The 16,645-nt window shown below is 46.2% G+C and overlaps 1 protein-coding gene across 2 annotated transcripts in view; it reads right to left on the bottom strand.

Annotated features, from left to right (window-relative positions):
* Positions 1 to 2,873: 2,873 nt before the first annotated feature.
* Positions 2,874 to 16,645, bottom strand: part of sgsm2 (small G protein signaling modulator 2) — a 72,514-nt gene continuing 58,742 nt past the window's right edge. For both annotated transcript variants that reach the window (XM_030381895.1, XM_030381896.1), the window contains 11 exons: positions 16,291 to 16,355; positions 14,382 to 14,527; positions 12,737 to 12,865; positions 11,279 to 11,461; positions 10,310 to 10,720; positions 7,277 to 7,401; positions 5,905 to 5,987; positions 5,350 to 5,459; positions 5,071 to 5,167; positions 3,673 to 3,840; positions 2,874 to 3,038 (listed from right to left, as the gene is read on the bottom strand). In XM_030381895.1, the coding sequence (XP_030237755.1) occupies positions 2,953 to 3,038; positions 3,673 to 3,840; positions 5,071 to 5,167; positions 5,350 to 5,459; positions 5,905 to 5,987; positions 7,277 to 7,401; positions 10,310 to 10,720; positions 11,279 to 11,461; positions 12,737 to 12,865; positions 14,382 to 14,527; positions 16,291 to 16,355 (1,603 nt within the window). In that variant the 3' untranslated portion in view covers positions 2,874 to 2,952. The remainder of the gene's footprint in view (positions 3,039 to 3,672; positions 3,841 to 5,070; positions 5,168 to 5,349; positions 5,460 to 5,904; positions 5,988 to 7,276; positions 7,402 to 10,309; positions 10,721 to 11,278; positions 11,462 to 12,736; positions 12,866 to 14,381; positions 14,528 to 16,290; positions 16,356 to 16,645) is intronic.

Raw genomic sequence — 16,645 nt, 5'->3', positions numbered from 1 at the left:
TGTCAGTGCACAACATTGAGAATTAACACTTAACAGTCAACGTATAACAAAGATTTCGGCACACATTCTGTTGCACAGTATACAACTCAAACTAGTAGGCATTCACAAGAGTGCCATCAAAACAAAAGTAAAAAATAGATCTTAAGATAACTTTTTATGCTTTCTTCTACTGTCCTCATAGAAATATTGGGCTCTTCGGTCGTATTTACAGCGAGAAAGACTTTCGGAGGAGTTCAACATAAACAACATAAAGTACACATATAGAATCTAAGATCACCATATATATATTTTTCAAAAATATTGTACACACATAGTAAACAGTCAGTCTTCAAGATGCAGTATTAAATTGCACGTTGTCGTCATGCCACAGAGGGGGCTATAATCAAGGCTTTGGTACACAACATCCTGATTGGAAGAAAGTCCAGCCCCATTTCCACCACGTTACATTCTGTCTCCGGAGGTCCCAGTAGCAGAACCGGGTCTGGGACAGGCAGGGGTGGGGGGGGGAACACAACACGCTATAGTGGGGCTGGCGGTGGGGGGTTTCCACCAGGAGCTCGTCTCCTGGAATCTAAATGCGCTCAGCCCAGTGGAACCCGAGGGAGAGCCGGAGGAATACAGTACACTCTGCAGGAGGCTGGGGAAGACACTTGGCACTTGAGTCACAGGTGCTGGTCCCATGCTGGATGACCACTTATTATAATATGCAGCTATTGGAGGAGAGGAGGAGGGTGAAGGGGTTAGGGGCTTCCACCAGGTTGGTAAAACCCCTACAGGGCACAGATACAGAAATGCCATGAACGCCATTTGTGCGGTCAGTTCAAAGCCAAAGTGGCAATCCCAAGAGCATGATATACTTTGATACATTGAATAGCCAGCCAAACGATGAATTACCGTGGAATTAAGCAGCTTTTTCTTAAAGCAATTTGTCTTTTGAACCCCTGCCAGCGCTGTTGGCATTTGAACTTTAGTATACTTGTCAGAGACACAAGCCTTTTTAAAGGTATCTACTTACTTGTTACTTCGATCTCTATTGTCCCGTCTTAGCAATACTGAATAGTGTGGTAGCCACGGCTCAACCCCATGTTTGACCCCTACTCTAAGAGGTGTTCATCCATCTCTCCATCACGTTTGGTATGAGACCCAAACCTCTGACATATAATGTAAAAATTGGCCCCATCGTAAATTGTAAAAGCATAATGCTTAAATTGTGCTATTGTAATAAACTGCTATGGTATGCATGCGTGTGTAACACATGTTCACTGTACTGACTGGACATCTGTGAAGTGCAGGTGTGTAAAAAGGATTAAACAGGCTGTAGCATCCTGTGTGCTTTCATAATTGTGCGATATAAGGCCATTTATCTTTCTTTACTGTCCATACTGTTGCCCTAATCAGGAGTTAAATGTGTTGCTACTTGTTGAGTACTATTTAAATTACCCTAAAAGAAACAACTAAAAATATATAGAAAAACTAGTGAAAGACCAAAACTGCTTGGAATGGGTGTCAAACATGCTGGACTATTTAGTAGTGAAATAACCGGAAATAGAACAATAAATAGGACAAATCCCTCATGAATACAATTAAAACCGATGGTCGTCTTTCAATGGTTTGGCCTCTTGGGTCCTCCACCATGGGTGCCAATGTGGCAAAGGGCATCACAGGTACTGCCACGTGACCTCCAACTAAAAGTGCAACAAAGTACACTGGGCTGTAAAGGCAACATCTGTTTGATAATGGATTAAAAAAAACGGTCAGGACAGCAAAGGGGGAAGAAATCGCATGCGTGTAATACAAAACCACTTATGAAAAGGTAATTGGCACAGTCCATTTGGTCACAAATGAAAGCTTCTTCGTGGCTAAGTCTTCTGCTTCTCTCACAATGTTATATTCGAGTAGCACACTCTAGTGGCCTCCAGGGACATAGCATGGAGGCCCACGTTTGGAACAAAGTTATTAAATATACGTTTTTTTTCCACTGAGAGGCATGTAATTATAATATTAATCCATTTTATTTGCAACACACTTTAGCTAAAATTCTCAAAGTGCTACAGAGAAAAATGGAATTGAAAGTTTTAAGTTGTCCGTGTGGCGAGAGTCAGGATCTAGGGAAACTTTGCTATACGGCCTCCTTTCCTAAAGCCTAAGTGTTGGTGTTTGTATGTGTCTATGTACAAAGGTGTGTTCATGCACACACACAAATTCTGTTTGTGTGTGTGTGTGTGTGTGTGTGTGTGTGTGTGTGTGCGTGCGTGCGTGCGTGCGTGCGTGTGTGTGTGTGTGCGTGCGTGTGTGTGTATTTGTGTGTGAGTGTGCGTGTGTGTGTGTGTTGGGAGGCAGGTAGGGTGGTGGTGGTTGGGCCATGGGGTAAGAATGCGGTCACAGTGTGTTCGAGCTCACAAGCATGCAGACGACTCCACACGCCTCGACTGACACCATGGGCATTCCGTTGGCGGGGACAGGAAATGTAAACATATCGAAGCGTCGCCTCGATGGACCTTAGCTTCTGCACTCAGGCAGCAGGGACTCCCATAACTTCGACCACATCGTATTGAAGGGGCAGGAGAGGATACCCTAAAACAGCCGGTTACTCTCTCTCTCTGCATCTCTGTCTCCCTCTCGTTATTCCAGTCCCTTCCCCGCTTCTCACGGGGAGGTCTTGGGAGGCAAGGTGGTGCGGGTGGATGGTGTGTGTGTGTGTGTGTGTGTGTGTGTGTGTGTGTGTGTGTGTGTGTGTGTGTGTGTGTGTGTGTGTGTGTGTGTGTGTGGGCTCATGCAGACCAAATGTACCCCCCGGAGCCCTCCCCGCCCCACCCTACCCCCCACACACACACACACACACTCACGCACCACCAGACTTTAATCCCCACCCCCTCCTCCTCCCCCCCAGCACCCTCCGTCTGTTCCCCCTCCCCTCCCTGGGGTCGCGTCGCTGTGCTCTTCCCCGAAGCGTCACTTGTCCATCAGCGACTGGACGCGCAGCACCAGCCCCCGGGCCATCCGCAGGATGTGCTGCACGTCGTGCCGCTCCGCCATCTCTATGGGTACACACAGGCAGATACACACACGCAGACACACACACACACACATGTGCATCCAAAGACACGCACGCACAAACACAGACAGACAGTTTTTCAGCACAGTATATCAGACTAAACTTTGGTAAAACGGTCGCCGACTGTCTTCTCTCTGTGCCAAAAATACAGCTGCTTCGGGTTTTCCTTTTGATAGGCGCGTTGAGAGGAGGAGCGGGTGAATCAGCCGTTTACAAGTGAACCCGCGCACCACTGGCATGAATGAGCGCTTTTCCTCTGTGTGTTTGTGTGCGTATGCGTGTGCGAGCGAGAATGTCAGGGAGAAAGAGTGCTATGAGGAGATGAATGAACGGAACGATATTTATATTTAAAAAAATCGCAAAAGAAAGAAAAAATGAAGCGGAATCAATCTGTGGCGCTCTGTGTTGATTCTGCGGCGCTGCGCTACACATTGGTCTATGGATGGGAAGCACTGTAGAATCTGTGAGAGTGGCTCAAGTGAAAGGCTAGAGGTTTTAGGACCAACACACACACACACACACACACACACACACACACACACACACACACACACACACACACACACACACACACACACACACACACACACACACACACACACGTCGGCCCAGCTCACCGTTGAAGAACTTGATGATGTCGGTGAAGTCCATGTTGTTGTCTCTGATGATCTCCCGGTAGACGGTGACAAGGGCCAGCGCCAGGAACAGGACGAAGTGGCGCGAAGAGATCCTGGGGGCCACCCAGATCACCTCCCACACGGCAAACACGTCCTCGTACAGCAGCTCTGCAGACACACACAGACACACACACAAGCACACACACAAGCACACACACACACACACACACACACACACACACACACACACACACACACACACACACACACACACACACACACACGGGCACACACACACGGGCGCACACACACACACACACACACACACACACACACACACTCAGAAGCGCGCGCAGACAGACAGACAGACACATACACACACACACACACACACACACACACACACACACCAGCCCACACACAAGCACGCAAACACTCCCACACAAGCGTGTATGCCCACAGACGCACACAAACACACACACATACGCAGACACACACAAACACACACACACACACACACACACACACACACACACACACACACACACACAAACACACACACAGGTCAAGCAGCATATTGGAGAGAGACCACACAGAGCAGGACGGGAGGATGAAGGAGCAGGTGGAAGCCTGACTCAGGTCCGGTTGATTTTGTTATTGAACTGATTTCAATACAACATGGCGACATTAATCATGCAGCGAGGATGGCTGACGAAACGCCTGAAATGTGCCGGCTGCTTGTGAATGAGCTGCAGCTGTTTTGTGAGACCTACACCTACACATCTACTCACGATGTTCTTGCATGAGTGTATGCTGATTTGTGCCATTGACTTTAATGTTGCGGTTACATAATTTTTTGTTCAACCCAATGTTTTTCTGTGTGAATTATTTTTATTTACTTTATATTTATTTTTATAGATTGCTGTGAAATCTGGCACTTAATGAACGCACTTATTGTATGTTGTCCTGACACTTAAAAATAGAACTTATCATTGTTTAGCCCCATATCCTAGTTATCTTTGTTGTATATGGGAATGGGTTAACCTAGCAATTGTAAGTGCTTGGCACTTATTTCTATGAACATCCTTGCTGTACCGTCAGCGATATATTGTTCGACCTTCTTCTGACAAATGTACTTATTGTAAGTCGCTTTGGATAAAAGCGTCTGCTTAACGCCCTAAATATGTTAATGTGAATGTAAGTGTAAATAATATTATTGTTTAGAGTCCTCTGTGATAATGCCTGTATGTCGATTGCCCAGTTTTTTATGATCCAGGGGGTTTGGCTCAAGCTAAAGTGTAAGCCCCTTGTTTATTCCTTAACAAATCACTTTTAAAGAATGAATGAACGATGGTTGTGGTTCTGTTGCACAGAGTGAACAGCAGATGGTGGGCCCACCTCTCTTGAAGTCCAGCAGGAACCAGCGGTAGCAGAAGTAGAAGTGGGTGTAGTCCCCGTTCTGGTGCATCAGCTCAAACAGCTCTGAGTCCAGGATCTGACAGCACAGGGGGAAACCATGGGTGGGGTCACACGCAGGTCACCTGGTACCGTACGAGGTGCTTTACACACACACACACACACACACACACACACACACACACACACACACACACACACACACACACACACACACACACACACACACACACACACACACACACACGGCTATTTCCTCACCTGGATGAGGGACCTCATGTTTGCAAAGTGTGTGTCCATGGCGCCGCCGTTTGGAAAGTTCTGACTCATCCTCTTCATTAGCTGAGTGAAGCAGCTGTACGCCAGGCACTCTACACACACGCACACACGCACGCACGCACACACACACACACACACACACACACACACACACACACACACACACACACACACACACACACACACACACACACACACACACACACACACACACACACACACACACACACACACACACACACACACAAATGACATGTCAAAGAACTAAAATAAGCAGCCAGTGTCACACTTTTCCCTTAGTTATTTCATGAACACTTTGTCTCGTTCCTGGCACATAGATTGAAGTACATCTGGACTGCAGTAATCTCTCCAGGCCTCGTATTACACCACAACCATGAGCAGCATTCTTCAAACGAAAAACCATTGCTGAAATCTTTAAAGAACATTTTCGGCTCCATAACAGTTTACGAGCATATTTAAAGTCTTTGAATAAATGTGGAAAGAAGGCATACATGAGAAGCGTTCAGCCGTTCTTACCATCGTCCAAGATGACCAGGAGCGGCGCCAGCAGGTCACACATACCCTGGACATAGCCCACCTCCAGGTGCTCCCAGACGTAGCTGTGAGAGAGCGCAGGGAGCCACGCTTAAAGCACCAGGACAGGCAAACGGTAACACTGACCAACACATGAACACATATAATGGCTTCAGTCCAAGTAGTACTGAGCTATACAGCATGAAGGCTCACTCCTAGTGCAGCCGTAACGTACAGAGTGTGGACTCCAGCGCCGCAAAAGAATCAAACCGAACACGCAGACCTCTGAGGACATCAGTGCAAAGCTCCTTTTTGAGACAACGGATCTCTGAGGTTCACGTAACGATGTCACACTAAGCCTTGAATGGCATGAGTCCTTCATTTAAACTCTTTGCTGTGAATGTTTCATGCACCAAACAAATAATACAACTTTCACATCAAGGGGCATTTTGTGTCTTGCAGGAATAGCAAACAAAGGGAAGCGACGTGCTAACAATTCTGGTAAATGTTCGGCTGGACTATGAAAGGTCTACAGACGGGAGGCCCACACTGTATGTGGGATTGCCTTCACTTGGCTTTTCGACTAGTTATATTGACCTCAGAAGCACCAATGTTCTAGCCTGATTAACCCAATCAGAAGGATGTCATAGACATACTTAAAAATAGTTGTCAAACGGTTGTTGGCCATGGATATGCGTCTTTTTGAAATGTGACATTATAATGACGCATATACAAGTAAGACAATGATATATCTGAGATAATACAAAAGTGTAAAGACAAGTTTAAAATTAAGGGTTAGAAGAGGAAGAAGTATTTTTTCGTTTGGGTCTGATGTTTACGCTTTCGCTAGGCTCCCCTCCGGCAAGCCTGTCAGCATCGCTCTGGAACACTACCCCCGTCCCCGTCCCCCCCCGTCCCCCCCGTCCCCCCTGTCCCCCCCCGAAACCCGTTTCCAGAGGCAGATCACAGAATGACACAACATGTGCCACATTGGCAGAAAGGGCCAGTGAACTCCCCTCTAATGGGGCGTCCCCGAATGAACCCAAACATCACCAGTCTGAACCGGGGCTGCAACCAATAATTACATTCTCTGAGGAATCGTTTAGTATACACAATGTCATAAATAAAAGCCCAGGCCAAGTCACCAGAGTCCACGCAGGGCTAAAGCTAAATTTTATAATGATCCATGGGCAAACTAAAGCATTGAGCTGCAAAGGTTTGGTATTTGTACTTGAAAAATTACTTTAAATGATTCATCGATTATCAAAAATATAGTCGGTTCCTTTTTCGATTCAACTGATGGATGGAGGTTTGCAGCCCCATTGCGGAGACATACAGGAGGTCAATGAGCAGTATGGGAGATCTGTTTGTTCACCTGCACATGATGTTGCGCAGTTTCTCCAGGTTGGCGGTGGTGAAGTAGTAGTAGTTGCGGTCGCAGCGCTGGACGTCCTTGTCTATTCTGTGCAGATTGAGGGCAACCGTGTCCAGCAGCTCGATCTGCACATGGAAGACACAAAGAGCTGATGGGTGATGAGGTTTGTTAACACTGAACCAATAGAAGACATTACAGGTACAAAAAACAATGTTTGTGTTGTGGCGGTTGGTAATGTAGTCGAGTATCGAAGGCCCCATCGAATGTAAACGAATAAAGGCAATCACACCGATTTCTTCAAATTCTTTCAATGTACTCAAGATATTCTCAGGAAGTAGAAACTTTCTTATGAATGCTTAGAGATTCTGTAGGGAGTTGTATTGAGCCCGATTTATACAACACAACCAAAGAAAACCTTCTCTCTCTCTCTGCTTCCTCTTTATCTACGTTTCTCCAACCTTTTACATGAGTAGCCTTTCACCCCCCCCTTTGCTTGACAGCCTCAATGGATTCCCATAACCAATCAGGGAAGAAATCCCTGATCATACAGAGACAGACAGACTCAACTTGAACTCATTTCAATCACTAATAGCTGATCACAAACCAATCATACATCTCTTATATCCTACCTACAGAGCACCTTCAAGAGAATATATCTCCAATCATAACTGATTATTATAATATATTCAGTGGAAAATTCAACCTATAAGGACACCAATTTTCTTTGGGAATGAATAATGTATCGATGGCATGGTTCGAGATTGGCATGGTTCTTTTCAGTTAGCCTAATAGCTGTTAGTTAGCCTAATGATTTCTCAATGAAAATCAAACCAGCAAATAGGCTAACTGAAATAAAACCATGCCAATCTCTAGGTATGGTTTTCATTTAAGATAGGGTTGTCTATATTTATGCACCCTGTATTTTTTTACGATACATTATTCATTCACAAAGAAAATCGGTGTCCTTATAGGTTGGATTTTTACCAATCCTTGTTGTTATTGTCCAGTACGTGGGTTGAAAGAAAAAATGGTTTGGTTTTTCATAATGATAATAATACCCTCTCCCTTCTCTGCTCCATGCCAGCCAGCTGGTAAGCTGGCTGAGGTGTCTCACTATCATTCCCCAGAGAGGAAGAGCGCGGGCGCGGGAACATGAAGTCACGAGACGGAAATTATTAATATAAGATAATTAGAATTAAATTAAAGGGATACTTCACCCATTCAGAACCGGCGTTCTATCATCATAAAATCGCTATTGTAATATTAAAAAAAAGGTTTTTTTTTCCCAAAGTCTAACCCAGTCATCCCGTGGCCCAGCTTTCCTTATCGAATTTGAGATGACGTCAAATGACGCGTTTGACGTCATCTCGGGAGAACTTTGCTTGCCTGCTAGAAGGGCGAGGACTACATACCACTGGTTCCGCAAATGTGTGAGCCACCCAATAAGGAATGACGGGGGGGGGGGGCGGGAGCTTGCGTACGAGATGTAAACACAATGTCCTCCATGTTTCTTCACCGCGAGAACAAATTTGCAGTGTGAAACAGCCAAAGTGGATTTGGAAAATCTATTGTTAGATTTGGACATTCAGGGCTATTAGTACGAGCCAGAATACAGCCAGGAAGAATTGACACAAATAAAGGGAGAGGCAGCTGCGGCTGCAGCTGACCAAGCCTTGCCTGTTGCCGAGGACGAGGAGCAGGAGCGCGCCGGTTTGCTCTGTTCGCCTATAGACACTAACACAGAGTCCCTGTGCTGCAGCGAATTTCAGCGATGCCAGTTTCTTCGAGAATAAATGGCTGAATCTGGCGAGGACGGGGCCATGTGTGCAACCTCTCACCCAGGCTTTACGACTCATCTGAACAGTTGGGTATTGGATACATATTTCCAGACACAGAAAGTGAACTCGAAACGCAAGCCAAAGCCCTCCGGGAGAAACAGACGTCTGAGCATAGAGTAAGTGTTTATTTTTTTACTAACACATTGGCTAAAAAAGTTTTGAGTCCCGGGGAACGTTACAATGTAGTTACCCGAAAGTAGCCGATCTTATTGGCAGAGCATAGGCTACGTTACGTTAGCTTGAAGTCTGTGCAATGCTGTATAGGCTACTCAAGGCATCATTTTTATGTTGCTTTGCTAATGTTGTTCTCTTTCTTTCTCAGACAGTATCGGCTTCCTGTGCTGTCCAGGCCATCAGAGCTAATTACCCAGCACAAGATAAGCAGTACCGTGGCTACCAGGAGACAGTAGATGCTCAAGATGAGCTGTGACTATTTTGCCTCTAGCAAACGCACCCTACATGTTTTATGTTTGTAAATAGTTCAAACAACTCATGTTGGTTGATGTGATTTGTTAACTAACCCAAGTGCTGTTATACTAAAGTAGGCCTACTGTATATGATAAACACTTATTTCAACTGGGGAGAAAATGTTGAGTACAAATACTTGACATGCTGAGCTACTGTAATTAGCAAATGTTTTTATGCTGTACAGTAATATAGAAATGAGGGCAGAAGTCTAAACTAGTCAACGTATCACAGGGATATGTTTACACAAAGTTTTCTCGCGCTACCACTCGCCCTAGGACCATGGGTCCTTCCCCCTCCAAACGGAAACAGGCGGGTGGTGCAGCGGGTGCAATGCACTGTGGTAGTTTTAGGATTTCTTACTTTTGAGCGAGAGAGACACTTTCTTTTTTAGCCTTTTCTCAGGCTAGGATGAACCGACTTAATTTTTTTTTTTGCACATTTATAATACATATGATTATTTACTTCATATAACCTTCATATCTCCACCGATGAAGTATCCCTTTAAGGTATAGCCTCTCAGAGATAACTACTAATGTAACATCTACATTGTCACATGATACTAGTATCTTGTGCGTGTGTGTGTGTATGCGTGGATGTGTGTGTGCCTGTGCGTGTGTGTATGTGTGCATGTATGTGTATGTGTATGCGCGTGTGTGTATGCGCGTGTGTGTGTGTGTGTGTGTGTGTGTGTGTGTGTGCGTGTGTGTGTGTGCGTGTGTACACATACGGTGTAGGAGGAGAGGAAGTGCGGGGTGCACTCGGAGCTGGTCCCCAGTTTGTCCAGCTGGCTGCACAGCCTCTCCTCACTCAGAGACTCCCGACTGGAGCTGCCCTGGCCCTCCTCAGGGGCCCCCCGTCCTCCTCCTCCTCCTCGCCTGGGGCCCTCCTCCCCCCCGGGGCCCTCGTCCTCCATGCTCTGCCCGTCATCGATGCTGGAGAGGATCTGGGAGTGTCCCGAGGCCACAGAGTAGTTCCTGGACGACGGCAGGCCCGAGTCGGGCGAGTCAAACTCCACCAGGGGCCTCTCCTCGGGGCCCAGCGCGGCCGGCGGGACCAGGGTGGTCATACCGGGGGGGCCGTCGCCCCGGCCGGGGGCGTCCGGCCCGCCCAGGTCGGGCTCGTCCACAGACATGAACACCTGTAGGTGTTGGTGTGTTGGCGTGTTGGTAGGGAGACGAGGGGGTTGCTTAGTAACAGGGGGCAAAAGGTCAACTAAGTAGTTAATTTCATTCATTCACCCGTTTTATTTCATGCTTAGATGTAAGGTATACTAGTGGCGGATAACGAGACAGTATGTTTCATGGACTTTGATAGAAATGTTCTATTATATATTATATACATTTTTATGTGATGAGCATCACAATGATATTGGAGATCGATGTCCCTCTGCTAAGCACCCCACATTGTTAAAGAATTGCAGTCTGCAACATCCATTCCGCTTGGAGAACACCCTTTAAGCCAAACTGTAATCAAACTGAAACGTTGTCGCTTAAGTTGTTTGAAGCAGTACTCCCTTTATTTAGAAAATAGCCGAGCATTATGGTTCCCCTTTATATATAGCTGAGGAGTATATTCTTATATATTGATAAAAAATATATCATTCATAATATTATGCTGCAATTTGCGTCGCACTGCTGGAGTTGACTGGTGGTCAGGTACTCTTAAACTCTGTGTGAGCGATGCGTGTGTTCCCGACCTCGTTGCTGAGGGTGGAGTCTCTGTGGATGAGGCGCAGCACGTGGCTGTCGATGCTGCTGCCCGACGACAGCTTGGCGAAGATGGCCGACTGCACCTCCTTCTCCCGGTGCTTGACGATGACCTCGCAGGCCTTCCACTCCTTCATCACCTGCTGGTAGCGCTCGCTGATCTTCTCGTCCGTCTTCACAGGAGACACACATAGAGAGGAGTGAGCACACATAGAGGAGAGAGAGAGCACACAGACACATAGAGAGGAGAGAGAGAGAGAGCACACAGACACATAGAGAGGAGAGAGAGAGAGAGCACACAGACACATAGAGAGGAGAGAGAGAGAGAGAGCACACAGACATATAGAGAAGCGAGAGAGAGAGCACACAGACACATAGAGAGGAGAGAGAGCACAGAGACACATAGAGAGGAGAGAGAGAGAGCACACAGACACATAGAGAGGAGAGAGAGAGAGCACACAGACACATAGAGAGGAGAGAGAGAGCACACAGACACATAGAGAGGAGAGAGAGCAGCACACAAACACATAGAGAGGAGATAGAGAGCACACAGACACATAGAGAGGAGAGAGAGCAGCACACAAACACATAGAGAGGAGATAGAGAGCACACAGACACATAGAGAGGAGAGAGAGCACACAGACACATAGAGGAGAGAGAGAGAGCACGCAGACACATAGAGAGGAGAGAGAGAGCACAGACACATAGAGAGGAGAGAGAGAGAGCACACAGACACATAGAGAGGAGAGAGAGCACACAGACACATAGAGAGGAGAGAGAGAGAGAGAGAGAGCACAGAGACACATAGAGAGGAGCGAGAGAGAGCACAAAGACACATAGAGGAGAGAGAGAGAGCACACAGACACATAGAGGACGCACAGAGGAGAAACACACACAGAGGAGAGACACAAAGAGGAGAGACACAAAGAGGAGAGAGCACGCACAGAGGAGAGACACACACAGAGGAGAGGGCAGAGGGGGTCAGGCGGGAAACTATCGGCAACGGTCACGTTATCCAGGTAAAAAAGGGATTCACACACGCATGCATCCACTCACGCACAATTTCCTTATCTCCTACCCTACACATAATACATTATCAAATTTATTACAGAAATGTCTGACACATAAGATATGACTATAAGATAGAACTTTGTTGCTCCCAGGCATACAATTTTGACCTCACAGCAGAAATTACAGGAAAAAAGTAGTTGATGAAAATAGATACGAATTGAAAAGAATATCCACATACTGTTCATTCACATATAGCGATGTGAGATGTTAAGAGACACAATTTTACTATGACCACTAAACTGTCCATACAGTTGCAGTTGTGAAACAGTATTGCTTGTGAACCCATGGTACTGGTGCTTCGTGTGGGTCTCACCTGTCCCATGGGTTCACAGTATGGCCTCTGAACCGATGGTACTGCTGCGTCATGTTGGTCTCACCTGGCTCATGTCCTTCTTGGGCATGCCGAACTTGTAGTGCCCCAGGAGGAAGGGCCACACCTCCTTCCTGATCTCCGGCTGAACCCCGCCGTAGTACACCAGCCGCAGCAGCTCCAGCTCCTTGTAGTTCTACTGGCAGAGAGGGGGAGAGAAAGGGTGAGAGGGAGAGAGAGAGAGATCAGCAAAATATCATACATTATTGTAGTTCAAAAAAATATTAAAAAATAATAAAAAAATAAAGAGAGAGAGAGAGAGAGAGAGAGAGAGAGAGAGAGAGAGAGAGAGAGAGAGAGAGAGAGAGAGAGAGAGAGAGAGAGAGAGGAGAGAGAGAGAGAGAGAGAGAGGGGTTGAAAGAGAGATGGAGAGAAAGAGAGTGAGAGAGAGACTTGGCTAACGCCCTGTGCTACCACATAATTTTGGATAATCACTGAAGGGCCGCTGCTATGTCCTTCTATAATACAATAATAATAATAATAATAATAATGATACATCAAATAACGGATACAATGTGTCAGAAGGTTCTCGTCCGACTCCAGAGGGCTATGACGCGTAGTAAATAAGTAAATAAATAAACACATCCATTTAAATTGACATATTCATCCTATTTAATCCTTTTAACGTTATGGTTGTGCCAACGGTAAAACCCAGACATAAACAAAGCCACAGGAATATGCAGAGCCGTGAGGCTAGACGGCGGATGAGGAAGCGTGTGGGGCTAAAAGAGGAGTGAGTTATGTGAGGAGCAGCGGGGAGAGAGAACATATTAAGATCAATGCGAAGGAGAGATGGAGATAGATGAGCACAGTCGCCCAAGATAGCACATCCAGGAAGAGAGTGTAAATTAGTAATGATTTTGCCAGTGAGATTGAAAGTGGATACAAATATAACTCAGGAAGCACCAGAGACCAGCCTAATAACCCGACTGTATTAATAAAAGACCCACATTTAATATATACCTAAAGAGCAGAGTAGTCTGACTACAAGCTGGTATGTTCTGGGTACGATCCCTACTGGAGCCCAGCTCCATGGGCCCTATAGTGACATGACCTCCCTTTACTTCTGGATGCATATGATGGCACAAGCTTTTTTTAGGAACCTTGCTGCATGTATGAATTTTTGTATGTTTCAATGTATGTGAGAGTGTGTGTGTGTGTGTGTGTGTGTGTGTGTGTGTGTGTGTGTGTGTGTGTGTGTGTGTGTGTGTGTGTGTGTGTGTGTGTGTGTGTGTGTGTGCGTGTGTGTGTGTGCGTGTGCGTGTGTGCATGCATGTATTAACTAGAATCTTGGTGAATTTCTTTGTCTTTAGGGTGAAAGCCCACACCAGATGTTCCACTCTGTTGGACGATAAAGTTAATCTTGAGCTGAGGCATCTTCTCACTGAACGATGCACTTGAAAAAGATGACGCGGTGACCGTTTATCTCTCCTCTTGACAACCTCTTATGGAGCCACTTCATGATAATAACCTTGCAATAACTCACTTGCTATTGCACCCATTCTACAATGTAAACCCTCTTCTGGTTCTGTGTGCCTCTTCAATGCTAGTGGCTGACGCTACATCTGAAAAACGATGGTTTCAGGGTGACACACGGGATACCGCTAGGGCCATTGACGAGAGTGCAGCTGGTCTCCAGCCGCTCCACCCACCTTGCAGTCCTTCTGGTACTTGCTCCACACCTCCTTGCTCAGGCCTCCGGCCGCCTCGCAGGGCTTGTCCGGGGGCACGATGTTGTGATGGACCAGGGCCGACAGGTGAGTGCGCACCGTGGACAGGTGTCGGCAGTAGGCCAGCCCTGGGGAGACGGGAGGTGGTGTTCAGACACAGATACAACGGCACAGAGCGGAAAGGAGAACGCCCTCACCCTGCTGCACGCAGAAACAAAACTGTGCTGACAAACGGATTCAATGGGTTCATCTATAAATCTATCCCCTGCATCGACTCCGAACAAATGAATCTACATTGCATCTACGATTCATAATACTCCCATTGTGCATGTTTACATATTTAATGTAAATGTAATGTATCATTGGTTTGTAATTTATATCTTTTTTTATTCTACTGCTAGCCTGTACTGTGTACTGTGGGACCCAGATTTCCCGTTTGGGATCAATTATATTATCTAATCCAATTCAAAGCCCTTCTCAAGCTGCCATGTTTTCACGAAGTAATGACCAGACATGCCTCTGCCTGAGAGAGTGGAACCCTTTACCAAAGCAGTGAGGGTGCACGGTATTGACAAAAGATGATTATGTGAAGTACATAAAGAATTATTCATAACATATCAAAACAACAAGTGTTCTGACAACACAAGGGTTTAAAATATTCATATTGGATCGGTGTCCAATAAATAAAGCCCATGTCGACAGGAAAAATACAGTTAAAAAACAAATGAGAAGAAGAAATTTGTATCCGACACAGGGCCCATCACCACACAAGACATTGGGCACTTTCCCCTTCTCCTCACTGGTAGAGGCTACCCAGTACAGGCTAACAACAATAAGTATGTCAACCACACACTAGTGTGGTTGACATACTTGTCAACCACACTAGTCCAATGCAGCTTTTGCGATCAGAAAGGCCAGATCGGAAACACACGTCCGACGTCCACCCTCAACGCTTGAATACGCACTCTGTGGCCGGATCTGTTCCTTGTAAGATAAAAAGCTTTACAATAACGAATGCCAGCCAGGAACGATCCGATATACAGACTGAAAGAAAATTATATCCCAGCGTAGCGCTGCTGTGGTGATGTATTCAAATATTCACACCTCGGTAGCACCTTATGCAGCTTGAACGTCATTGTTTTTGAGTAAGAAATATATTGGCCATTAAATATCATGCTCTGAATAAGTGATGAGGCACGCGGATCAGAGATATGATCACCGGTGTGAGTCTCTGTGTGTCTGGCGGTGTTTACCTGCCCACAATATGGGCCCACATTGTTGTTAACATTTCCATTTTGTAACATTTAGGGCATTTTTGCCGACGCTAATATCCAAAGAAACAATTCATACACACACAGATGGTGTAGTCACCCATGCAAGGTGCAGCCAGCTCGTCGGGAGCAGTGGAGGTCAGGTGTCTTGCTCAGGGACACCTCGACACTCAACAACGACCTAAGCCTGACCACTTCAGGATGTGCCCTATGTGCTCTAGCCCAATCAGATCACAATGTGAGCAGGATCCGATCTGGGACCGTCCAGACCTGACCTTTATTGCGTCCTGCCGTGATTGGATGATAAAGGCTGCATTCAAACGGCAAGTGTGACCGAGGCCTCTTTCTCTTCTCCCAATCAAAGGTTCACCCCCTTCGGTTGGGGTACCCTCCATAGGGTATGTTTGTTAGTGGACCTGTGCACTCATACTTGCTATTGACAGAGAAACCGGCCAATGAACGTCATTTGATAGCGGTTTAAGTCTCGTAGCCAATTGCGCAGTGTGATATTGCAATATGGGTATTGAGTCAATATATCTTGTCCCGGTAGTCACCACCACGAGGAGAAATCCACCGACTCGTCCTCTAGAGACGGTGCATCAATAAAGTGTTATACTCACATCCATAAAAGGCCCGGGAGACAATTTGCCTCTTCATGTTCTGGCAAAGCATCTTCAATGGGATCCTGACAACAAACATACACAAATAAATCAGTCAGTCACGAGGTGCAGCTGCTGCTCCACTGCCTGCAATCCAAAATGCCCTCCAGTGATTCCCTGCAGTCGTGTTTAAAGAAGCATGATACACTAAAACTAAACTGCAGCACCATCGCTGGGGAAACACGTCTTATTGCAATTGCTGTTCATGGCTGGCTCAAATCAGTTTCATCTCACGTAAAAATAGGAACTGATTACAGACAGGAAATAACATTTATGAGGTTTAATAACTGGTTCAGTGATTGGATAGTCTTTAAGC

Source organism: Gadus morhua, chromosome 16, assembly GCF_902167405.1.
Source record: "Gadus morhua chromosome 16, gadMor3.0, whole genome shotgun sequence".
Lineage (NCBI taxonomy): Eukaryota > Metazoa > Chordata > Actinopteri > Gadiformes > Gadidae > Gadus > Gadus morhua.
The sequence above is the reverse complement of the archived record's forward strand: the minus strand, read 5'-3'. Positions and strand labels throughout refer to the sequence as shown.